The sequence below is a fragment of the Pleuronectes platessa genome, chromosome 15, assembly GCF_947347685.1.
Source record: "Pleuronectes platessa chromosome 15, fPlePla1.1, whole genome shotgun sequence".
NCBI classification, from domain to species: Eukaryota; Metazoa; Chordata; class Actinopteri; order Pleuronectiformes; family Pleuronectidae; genus Pleuronectes; species Pleuronectes platessa.
Genome location: NC_070640.1, coordinates 6,091,737 through 6,103,999, shown reverse-complemented (window position 1 = coordinate 6,103,999; position 12,263 = coordinate 6,091,737). Strand labels below are relative to the sequence as shown.

The following is a 12,263-nucleotide window of genomic DNA, read 5'->3' as shown; positions in this document are numbered from 1 at the left end:
GTTGGTGCCACAGCTCAGCTCCACAGTGGAGCAGGCGCTGTTAGCAATGGGAGAGCAGGTAGGACACAGGAACATCTCCTACGCTTCCAGCATGAATAAAGCGCTGGTGATATTTTTTAAAGATCCGGACTCTGTAACTGAGCTCATTGAAAGAGGGTTAACAGTAGAAGAGTAGTTTATTCAGGTTACCCCGCTAGCAGTAGCTTCTTCCCGGATCACCGTGTCCGGCGTCCCTCCTTTCATCCCCAATGAAGCTCTGGAGCGAGAGCTGAAGCGCTTCAGGAAGTTTGCGAGTGGGTTCCGCGCGGTGGGTCTGGGATGAAGAGACCTGAAGCTAAAACATGTCCAGTCTCTGCGGAGACAAGCGTTTATGTTTTGGACACTGAGTCTCAGACACTGGATGTGTCTTTCCGGGTTCGACATGAGGAGCAGTTTTATGTGGTGTACTCGAGCTCAGGGAGCATGAAATGTTTTCAATGTGGAGGAGCGGGACATTAAAAAGTTATGTGCCCGCACGGAAGACGGCGGGGGCCGCTGGGGTGAAAGGAGGGGAGGGCTGCGCCGCCGGGGTGACTAAAGGCCGGCGCATGCTTCTGCGTTTTCAGAGAAACGCAAGGACACGCAGGCGCAAGAGCCCCTTGCGTGCTTGCGTACCACTTCTTGCGTGCTTGCGTGCATCGCCCAATTTTTTTAACTATACTACGAAGCTACGCAAGCCTCACGCAGCCCGCAAGGCTGGGATTGGTCTGCTGAGTACATCCTTTCCGGAGTAATATTTCTAGGTTTCATGCCCAACAATACCGGCAGAAACCATGGAAGATTTAGAAGAACGAATATGGACAAAGTAGAAACACATTCGGTCCGTAAGTATGACCTCTTGTATAACCCATCATTGACGGAATACAAGGATGCGCAGATGGCCTGCAATTCCTGGAAGGACATCTCGGGTAACGTCGGTTGGCAGGTCAACGAGTGTACGAAGCTGTGGAGAAAGAACAGGGACAAATTTGTCTGCCACAAAAAATGGCCACGAGGAGCCACATTGGCGATGTAAATAAACAGTCTACGAAGACTGCCACAGACAAAGAAGGCGTCTCTAAGGTCGTCTTCGACAAAAAACATTACTCCGCCTAGTGTTTTGGCTGTGAATTGCTTTGCAACACGGGCAACCCTTGGAGAACCATAAATTAAAACTAGTCCGTCGACACAGCTGCGTGAAAAGCCGCAGACGCAGTTGCAGAACCATGCGCCGGCCTTCAGCATGCGTGGGGACTGTCGGCTGGGTCTGCTGCGTCCCGGCGGCTGCCGGGTCGGCTGCGGTGGGTCCGGCAGTGGTGGTTCCGGTTCCTGGGGGTCCGGCTGCTGCGAGGGGCGCAGAGGTTTCCTCGGCTGCGCCTGTTTGGAGGCCGTTTTAGGGGGAGTGAGTCCTTGGTAAGGGTGGAGAAGAAAAGGAATAAACAATAGAAACAGTGTTTTTTGCCAACGTGGAGCAGGAGATGCAGTGTGGTCCTGCACAGCAGGCGGAGACGGTACAGGCTGAAATAGACAGCAGTCAGGTCAGTGAGATGGACGTTGAAGAAGAATACGAATCTGATAATGTTTCTGTTGCGTCTCCCTAAGCACTGATTCATATTCGTTAAAAGAGGTGAACAAGTTTCTCGATGAGTCCTTTGGCAGATCAGTGGAGGTAACTGAGTACTTCTCGGATATAAAAAAGTTCATCCAGACAGTGAGCACCCTCCAGAAGGTGGTAGGGACCGACCTCCTGGATGGAAAGAGAAGGTACAGGCTCAGGAAGCACGTGACTGCGGCAAGGAAAGGTCTCCCATTAAAGATAAGATCTAAGAGAATGAAAGGTTGTAAATAGAATTGACCGTGATCATTCAACAATGGGTGTTTTCTTTCTGCTGTGTATACCTGTTTGTCTTTTTACGTTGTATTCTTTATCCTCACATGACAATAAGGGCAGCCTCACAAAATATAAACGGGGGTAGAAGTGAGTCAGTGGTGAGAGGTCGGCAAGGGTCAAATCAGGGTGTTCTGCCCTGATTAATGATAATAAAATAAAATTTGCTACATCCATCAATGGGTTCAAGTATTACAGACTTGATTTCATATATTTTATTTATAATATGTGAACCACTTTCTTTGGCAACTCTGGTCTTTATCTTTTTATGTAGTGATTGAGTTAATTGGTACCTTTTCCCTTCATCACCACCTAATACCATTAAAGGGGACATATTATGAAAAATCCACTTTTGTAGTGCTTATACACGTTAATGTGGGTATCTGGCATGTCTACCGTCCCAAAAACTCTGGAAAAATACAACTCCGGCGATTTGTTGTGGTTCCTCTATGTAAGAAACTATACGATAGAGTGCGTCAAATGGGAATACGACCCCCCCCTGGAGGCGGAGATCTGGTGGAGGAGGAGACCGGGTTACGTTACGAGCCACAGCACCCTCCTCAGCTTGAGGCGGCGGGTGTTAGCTGGGAAGCTAGCTGAGGGGGGACGCTAACCAAACGTTGAGCGGGGTGAGAGGCGGAGTTCTGGCCGAGAAGCAGAGCCTGCGGTCGGGGTAAGTCACGAGCCGGGCTCGCTGGTTGAAGTCGTCGGGATGCTGGCTCCATGTCAGCAGCTCGCTTCTGGTGGACCTGTCGGTGTTTGTTTATGGTTAGCAGCAGGGAGCTAACGCTAGCTTGCTATTAGTTTGTGTTTAAAGTTGCAGCACTTTCTGGAATGGCTGCTTGTGCACATTTTTACAGCAGTATTGCATGTGGCAGCCCACCCGGGAAGCAGCGGAGAACTGGCCGAGAAGCAGAGCCTGCGGTCGGGGTAAGTCACATGCTAAAGCCCCCTCCTCAGCTCGGGCTCGCTAGGTGATGTCGGGTTGCTGGCTCCATGTCAGCGGCTCGCTTCTGGTGGACCTGTCGGTGTTTGTTTACGGTTAGCAGCAGCCGTCTGACTGATCTCCCCATGGACAGGGGAGCGTTGCAGTGAGCACTTAAACTAGAAAAAGCTGTCGTTTTGTTTCGGTAATTGACGGTGACATGTTAGCTAGGTGGCATTAGCAGAGAGCTGCACGAACCGGTGCCGGTCACCAGCAGCTCGTTGCCGCCTCCGTCGCTCGCTTTAAAATAGACTCATACCCGGGGTTTTAAGTGCATTTCGCCGCAAAAGTTGCAGCAGTGTTAGCCTCTAAAGCTGTAGCACCTCCACGATCCCTTTGTCTGTGTGTGTGTGTGTGTGTGTGTGTGTGTGTGTGTGTGTGTGTGTGTCTTTGTGTATGTTCATTGATTAAAACTATTGCATGTTCGCTATGTGGCAGGAGGTCGGGATATCCGAGTTACCCTTAACGCAGCACAGGGATGTTGTTAGCAGTTAAACGGAGCTAAAGGCCGAATTATAGTCGGATTGCACGCACGCACGCATGCACGCAAGACACGCAACACGCCCCTTTCGTGCCCTCTGCAGGCTTGCGTGCGTCCGCCAATTTTTCTAACTATACGACAAAGCGACGCGAACCTCACGCAGCCCGCAAGGCTTGTGATTGGTCTGCTTACTACATCCCGTCCGGAGTCTAGTTTCCGGTTTCATGCCCCACAATACGCGGAAATCACGGAAGATTTAGAAGAACGAATATGGACCAAATAGATGAGCACTTGGCAGAAGAGATCCGAAAGTATGACCACTTGTATAACCCGTCACTGACTGGCCGATTTGTCTGCTAGAAATAGGCTATGAGGAGCCGGAGTGGCGATCTAAATAAACAGTCGACAAAGAAGAAGACGTCTCTTCTTTGTGTGTTTTGTCTTCGACAAACAACGTTACTCCGCCTAGTGTTCTGGCGGTGAATTGCGTTGCAACACGCGCAACACGTTAGTGAAGCATAAACCAAAACGAGTCCGTCGATGCAACTGCGTGGCCTTCCGCGGTTGCAGTCGCAGGACTATAATTCGGCCTTAAGCCTCCACTGCTCGCTCGGCTTCATGTCCGCACACGGACCGTCAGTCCACGCGGAGGGGAACCCGGACAGACCCGGGTCTGGGTGAGGGTTTCCGGGAGTGAGGGCGTGACAACAACCGGACTGAGACGTCGAGAACCGTCAAATTGAACTAGCTCTCAGCGGCTAGCTGGTCTCTCATCGGAGCTTGAGAGTACAGCAGTGCATATTTTAAGTGTAGATATGTGTGTATACACACATATCTAATGCATGTATTTAAATAATGTACATCTTTATCAGAAGATGTATTACTTTGAAAATTGTAGCTTCAATTAAAAAACACAACAAACCGATACAGAAATATATGTGTAGGACAATGACTTAAAATGATTTTAACAACATTAAATATGCTAAGGGTAGATTTAAGATGTGTGTGTGTGTGTGTGTGTGTGTGTGTGTGTGTCGGGGGCGGGACGGTGAGAGGGGGGAAGGGTTGTTGGTGAGAGGGGGGGCGGGCGGTGAGAGGGGGGGGGGGGGCGGGGCACTCAAACAGGTCAATCTGAGGAAGGCTGTTTTAGACAGGATAAAAAGGGTGCTGTTTTAAATGATCCTTGTGGTATTTTGACCAAAAAATGTATCAGACATTTCATTAAGACCCCAAGGAGCCATATCAACTGTGGTGAAATGGGCATAATATGTCCCCTTTAAGTCATTTAATATCCCTGAACTGAATAATTGACAAAAACTACAAATGTGCAGGTTCTATTCAAATGTGTTTGATTCATGTGATGAATTCAGTATTAAGTCTGAGTCTTTCCTGATCAAGCAGCTGAGATCCAGTCTACTTTGACCATAAGCAGAGAAAACTGGCCAACGTGCTGAGGACGACCTCTGACCTTCTGTGAAGAGGTGAAGAAGTCAGAATCTTGTTTATTTAATTATTAATTTACATATTCCACTTTACATATGCAAATACTCTGCACTTTTACTGCTTTTTTTTGCACTTCTGGTTAGATACTAAACTGCATTACGTTGTCTAAGTACTTGTACTCTGTGCAATGACAATAACGTTGAATCTAATCTAATCATCTCATCTAATCTTTCCACAGTTTCTCTCTTGTGCTTGGTCACATTGAACTAAGAGGAGAAATGATGTCGCTTATTTAGATACAAATCGATTTACTCTTCAAACACGTTGATGAGACACTTTATAAAACTTTGAGAACTTTTTGAGAACTTGGTTTTCTCAGTGCAACAGACTAGTCTATTGCATCAAGTTCCCTGAGGATGAATTTCTCATTGAACAGACGATTGTGAGCAAACAAAACGACTCTAATGAGAGAAACGTCACTAGAGAGTCATAGTTAATGACCTTGTCTGAAACAACTGAAGCTTTTTGTGTTTGAACTTTATGCTAATTAATCTCAGTTGCACCTATTAAGAACAAAAACAATTAAAAACTTGAGGGGAACAAGTTGATGTGCACAATAATGTTTTTATGGAGCTTTCATTATATGCAAAGTATATTCATTGTTCACCACTGACTTCTGCATTCATCATGACAAGTAGAACAGTTTAAGATTTTAGATTAAGATTCCTATTTGCTTTTATAACTACTCGTCCACTTGTTTGTGTTTCATGTTCACGGGGAAGCACTGATCTGTAGTTGGCATCGTGACTTACAGACTCATTCAATAAATAACATAGATAATAATAATAATAATAATAATAATAATAATAATAATAATAATAATAATAATAATAATAACATCAATGGTAAGAATAAGAATAAGATCAAACTTTACACACTTTTCAGTGTTATGATTCTTTAAACCTGTTTTTTGTTGAGGTTTCATGTTCTCCCTGTGCCTGTGGGGGATTTCCTCAGTTACTCTGAACGCTGCCCTCACCTTAAACACAGTAGCAGGTTGAGTGGAAACCCTTGAAGTGTCTGTAGGTGTGAATGTGTGGTTGTTTGTCTCTGTATGTCGGACCTGAGATGAACTGATGAGCTGTCCAGGATGTGTCCTGCCTCTAATGCCCGACCTCCTGCTCTCACATTACCCTTAATGGATAATGATGAGGAATAATCAGTTATATACTAGGTCACCTTCACCAGAAAATGATACTGAAATTAAGTTGGTGAACTATAAATGGTCACATTTGTCTTTTCATGAATTACATTAATTACATCGGAGAGCATTTCCTGATTTTACCTGAGTCTTGACTCTCTTTTATTTAATTTTTTTGAACATTTTTTTACGGCACTGGTATTAATACACTAATTTATTTGACCTGTTTCTTCTAAACCTGATGTTTTATGAGGAGTCTTTTTTTTAACTTGCTGGCTTTTGAACATATGTATTGAAAAGTACTCTATGACTAAATATTATTATTATTATTATTATTATTATTATTATTATTAGCTAACTTCCAATGTCTGACCTTATGATACATCAACCCTGTTCAGTTTTATCAGTAAAATGTTTCATCAGTTAAACTCTGCAGTGGTTTGAAATGTGACAAACCTGCAAAATGAATGACAAGATTTTATAATGACATGAGGGGGTTTCCCTGCAGGGGGAGTCTGCTCCAAACCATCTTCAGAGTGGGTGTGTGTATGTGTGTGTGTGTGTGTGTGTGTGTGTGTGTGTGTGTTTGGTGAGGTACAGATCCTGAGCCTGACACTTTGGCAGGCTGAGGGGTATCTGGAATCAAACCGCAGACCGAGAGTGTGATAAATTACTGAAGAACACAACAATTATTTTGATAAAATGATGTTTTATCAACAGTTACATCACATCTAGACAGTAATACGTCAGATATATGAGGGAACAAAAGACAGCTTAAATATTATTCAGCCTGATGTTACACAACAGTGGTCAAATTAAACAATTAAACAACTGAAGTGATTAAACACTTAATCCTGATTATTGCTGTGTTTTGTTGACCCTCCAAGATTAGTTTTTTTGTAGTGTGCTGATTTGATGTTTTCTGATCAGTGCCAGGGCTCTGACTTTTATCTCTTTAGTTTTCAATGAATATACAATAGGATTCACGCAGGGGGGGATGCAGGAGGCCAGTGACAGGCTGAGCACACGCTGGTCCGGCTCAATGACTCTCAGAAAAAACCCAATCAGGAAAATGGCCAGTAGAGGAATGTAAAATATAGTAACAAGGATTAAATGCTCAACACACGTGGCCAAAGCTTTGAATCGACTTCCTAAAGATTTCATCCTGAACACTGTCCCCAGGATGCTGAGGTAAGATAGAAAAATAAAGATCAATGGAAGTCCGAGGCTCATAAAAGTCATGCCAGATGCTGCAGACCAGTGCATGGTGTAGTCATTACAGGCGAGTCTGAACACAGGTGCATAGTCACAGAAGTAGCTGAACACACGGACAGATCTGCAGAAAGACAGTCGGGTCATTATAATGATTGTAAATGCCGTCACTCCCAGACCAACACACCACGTCAGGCCGACAATACAAGACATGCTTCGTAGTGTGTTGATCGAGTTCTGACGCAGAGGGAAACATATTGCAATCAACCTGTCATAAGCAAGTATAGCAAGAGCGTACGACTCCAATGAGACACAGCTGTAATACACAAACATTTGTACAAAACATAGGTTGAATGGAATGAAGTTATCCTTCATGAGAAATATCTTTATCATGCTGGGAATCGTGCACGTGTTCAGGACTAAATCGATCACTGCCAGGTTGACCACAGCCAGAAACTTTGGAGTGTGTAAGCAATGATTAGAGACAACTACATAGATCAACAAACTGTTGAAGAGAACCGTGACCGCGTAGACAAAAGCCAGAAAGATGAAGTAGATGCTGACGGAGGGAATCTTCAAAAATCCAATGATGTAGAAGCCTGGAGGATGAACGATGACAGAGTCGTTTAAAACAGTCCTGGGAAAAGACATAATTGAGCTCCAGAGGCTGAGTGCTGGAGGTCTGCCTCCGTGTGAAGGCTCTTCAGTCTAAAGAACAAGGACATTAACATCTTATTCTACATTAGACCTCAATACACCCATGGACGCATTTGAATATATTCATAACAAACAGACAAAAGCAGAAAAATACAATTCTGACTACTCCATACCTGATGTTGTCAATTATAGGATTGTGCAGAAGCAGCTCTGTCTGATGCTTCATCCACACACGAATACGTCTGACCAGGGAACAGTGGAAGATATATTATGTCCTCATTGATCTCCTGAGATAAAACTCTTATTATTGAGGTTACTTTGATCCATGGAGAGCAAGTTGTTGTTCGCTCCGACTGAACTTCTAAGGTGCTCAAAATAAAAATCCAATTATTGCTCTGAATGATAAAAAGTGAGTTTGAACATCTCATGACAACACTTTCAAAAACATGCAAACTTATCAAAGCCTATGCGGAAGTGCAAATCACAACTTGGTACAAACATGGATCACTGGAGGTTTTACATCATATTTAGTCCAGTTCAAAAAACTCAGTCACAGAATCTCACCTGATTTCCAGGTTGGGTCAACCCTGCGTGACTCTGACTCCTGCAGCAGATGTTGGACTCTTTGACGGCAGAAAATATACTTTCCTCATCAACCTCTAGAGATTTCTATGTCCGACTGATACAGAGGAAGTCAAAGCCGTTTAATTGAATCCACAGAGAGCAGCGCCAGAGGTCAGATTTTGATTTAACTGGATACACACTCATAACAAACTTCTACATGTTCTAATCTAAATGATTTGATGAGTTTGATCATATCACTGTTCTTTGATAGAAATGTTTAACTGAGAGTTTTATAAAGTGCTATACAACATGATAGTTGTTAGTATTGATTGAGTTGATTGGCTCCTTTTCCCTTCACCACCACCTTATAACCTCAAGTCATTTAATATCCCCGAACTGAATAATTGACAAAAACTACAAATGTGCAGGTTTGATTCACTTGTTTTTGATTCATGTGATGAATTCAGTATTAGGTCTGAGTCTTTCCTGATCAAGCAGATGAGATCCAGTCCACTTTGACCATAAGCAAAGAAAACTGGCCAACCTGCTGAGGACGACCTCTGACCTTCTGTGAAGAGGTGAAGAAGTCAGGACTGTCCACAGTTTCTCTCTTGTGCTTGGTCACATTGAACTAAGAGGAGAAATTATGTCACTTATTTAGATATAAATAGATTTACTCTTCCAACACGTTCATGAGACACTTTATAAAACTTTGAGAACATTTTGAGAACTTGGTTTTCACAGTGCAACAGACTCGTCTATTGCATCAAGTTCCCTAAGGATGAATTTCTCATTGAACAGACGATTGTGAGCAAACAAAACGACTCTAATGAGAGAAACGTCACCAGAGAGTCATAGTTAACGACCTTGTCCTAAACAACTGAAGCTTTATGTGTTTGAACTTTATGCTAATTAATCTCAGTTGCACCTATTAAGAATAAAAACAATTAAAAACTTTAGGGGAACAAGTTGATGTGCACAATAATGTTTTTATGGAGCTTTCATTATATGCAAAGTATATTTATTGTTCACCACTGACTTTTGCATTCATCACGACAAGTAGAAAAGTTTAAGATTTTAGATTAAGATTCCTATTTGCTTTTATAACTACTCGTCCACTTGTTTGTGTTTCATGTTCACGGGGAAGCACTGATCTGTAGTTGGCATCGTGACTTACAGACTCATTCAATAAATAACATAGATAATAATAATAATAATAATAATAATTATAATAATAATAACAATAATAATAACAACATCAATAATAAGAATACGATTAAACTTTACACACTTTTCAGTGTTATGATTCTTTAAACCTGTTTTTTGTTGAGGTTTCATGTTCTCCCTGTGCCTGTGGGGGATTTCCTCAGTTACTCTGAACGCTGCCCTCAGCTTAAACACAGTAGCAGGTTGAGTGGAAACCCTTGAAGTGTCTGTAGGTGTGATTGTGTGGTTGTTTGTCTCTGTATGTCGGACCTGAGATGAACTGATGAGCTGTCCAGGATGTGTCCTGCCTCTAATGCCCCGACCTCCTGCTCTCACATGACCCTCAATGGACAATGATGAGGAATGAATCAGTTATACACAAGATCACCTTCACCAGAAAATGATACTGAAATTAAGTTGGTGAACCATAAATGGTCACATTTGTCTTTTCTTGAATCACAGGACTAACATCGGAGAGCATTTCCTGATTTTACCTGAGACTTAACTTTCCTTATAACTCTCTTTTAATACATTTGTTTGAACATTTTTACACCGCACTGGTATTAATACACTAGTTTATTTGACCTGTTTCTTCTGGACTTGATGTTTTATGACCAGTCTGTTTTTAACTTGCTGACTTTGGAACATATGCATTGAAAAATGCTCTAAAAATAAAGATGATTATTATTATTAATATTATTATTATTATCTAACCCCTAATTTCTGACTTAATGATACTCTCCCTTGTTCAGTTTTATCAGTAAAATGTTTCATCAGTTAAACTCTGCAGTGGTTTGAAATGTGACAAACCTGCCAAATGAATGACAAGATTTTATAATGACATGAGGGGAGTTTCCCTGCAGGGGGAGTCGGCTCCAAACCATCTTCAGAGTGTGTGTGTGTGTCTGTGTGTGTCTGTGTGTGTATGTGTGTGTGTGTTCGGTGAGGTACAGAACCTGAGCCTGACACTTTGGCAAGCAGAGGGGGATCTGGAATCAGACCGCCGACCGCTTTACCCCCTCAGCCACAGAGTATATGCGGTGCAATCAGAGTGTGAAAAAATACTGATGAACACAATAATTATTTTGATAAAATGATGTTTTATCAACAGCTACATCACATCTAGACAGTAATACGTCAGATATATGAGGAAAAAAAGACAGCTTAAATATTATTCAGCCTGATGTTACACAACAGTGGTAAAATTAAACAATTAAACAACTGAAGTGATTAAACACTTAATCCTGATTATTGCTGTGTTTTGTTGACCCTCCAAGATTAGTTTTTTTGTAGTGTGCTGATTTGATGTTTTCTGATCAGTGCCAGGGCTCTGACTTTTATCTCTTTAGTTTTCAATGAGTATACAATAGGATTCACGCAGGGGGGGATGCAGGAGGCCAGCGACAGGCTGAGCACACGCTGGTTCGGCTCAACGACTTTCAGAAAAAACCCAATCATGAAAATGACCAGTAGAGGAATGTAAAATATAGTAACAAGGATTAAATGTTCAACACACGTGGCCAAAGCTTTGAATCGACTTCCTAAAGATTTCATCCTGAACACTGTCCCCAGGATGCTGAGGTAAGACAGAAAAATAAAGATCAAGGGAAGTCCGAGGCCCATAAAAGTCATGCCAGAAGCTGCAGACCAGTGCATGGTGTAGTCATTACAGGCCAGTCTGAACACAGGTGCATAGTCACAGAAGTAGCTGAACACACTGACAGATCTGCAGAAAGACAGTCGGGTCATTATAATGATTGTAAATGCTTCCGCGGCCAGACAAACACACCACTTCAAGCCGACAATACAAGACATGCTTCGTAGTGTGTTGATCGAGTTCTGACGCAGAGGGAAACATATTGCAATCAACCGGTCATAAGCAAGTATAGCAAGAGCGTACGACTCCAATGAGACACAGCTGTAATACACGAACATTTGTACAAAACATAGATTGAATGGAATGAAGTTATCCTTCATGAGAAATATCTTTATCATGCTGGGAATCGTGCTTGTGTTCAGGACCAAATCGATCACTGCCAGGTTGACCACAGCCAGAAACTTTGGAGTGTGTAAGCAACGATTAGAGACAACTACATAGATCAACAAACTGTTGAAGAGAACCGTGACCACGTAGACAAAAGCCAGAAAGATGAAGTAGACGCTGACGGAGGGAATCTTCAAAAATCCAATGATGTAGAAGCCTGGAGGATGAACGATGACTGAGTCGTTTAAAACAGTCCTGGGAAAAGACATAATTGAGCTCCAGAGGCTGAGTGCTGGAGGTCGGCCTCCGTGTGAAGGCTCTTCAGTCAAAAGAACAAGGACATTAACATCTTATTCTACATTAGACCTCAATACACCCATGGACAGATTTGAATATATTCATAACAAACAGACAAAAGCAGAAAAATACAAATCGGACTACTCCATACCTGATGTCAATTAAAGGATTGTGCAGCAGCAGCTCTGTCTGATGCTTCATCCACACACAAATACGTCTGACCAGGGAACAATGGAAGATATATCATGTCCTCTTTGATCTCCTGAGATAAAACTTTTATTATTGAGGTTACTTTGATCCATGGAGAGCAAGTTGTTGTTGGCTCCG

At 42.7% G+C, this 12,263-nt stretch overlaps 2 protein-coding genes across 2 annotated transcripts; both read right to left on the bottom strand.

Annotated features, from left to right (window-relative positions):
* Positions 1-6,904: 6,904 nt before the first annotated feature.
* On the bottom strand, positions 6,905-7,879 carry LOC128457468 (olfactory receptor 2AT4-like). The gene has a single exon (XM_053442158.1). The coding sequence runs from the start codon at positions 7,877-7,879 to the stop codon at positions 6,905-6,907; it is 975 nt and encodes a 324-aa protein (XP_053298133.1).
* A 3,052-nt stretch (positions 7,880-10,931) lies between these two features.
* On the bottom strand, positions 10,932-12,038 carry LOC128457015 (olfactory receptor 2AT4). Its single transcript, XM_053441491.1, has one exon. The coding sequence runs from the start codon at positions 11,906-11,908 to the stop codon at positions 10,934-10,936; it is 975 nt and encodes a 324-aa protein (XP_053297466.1). The 5' UTR covers positions 11,909-12,038; the 3' UTR covers positions 10,932-10,933.
* Between the last annotated feature and the right edge of the window lie 225 nt (positions 12,039-12,263).

Excerpts from the sequence above, each read along its gene's own strand:
- LOC128457015 (XM_053441491.1), bottom strand. The coding sequence starts at position 11,908 with ATGTCTTTTCCCAGGACTGTTTTAAACGACTCAGTCATCGTTCATCCT.
- LOC128457468 (XM_053442158.1), bottom strand. The coding sequence starts at position 7,879 with ATGTCTTTTCCCAGGACTGTTTTAAACGACTCTGTCATCGTTCATCCT.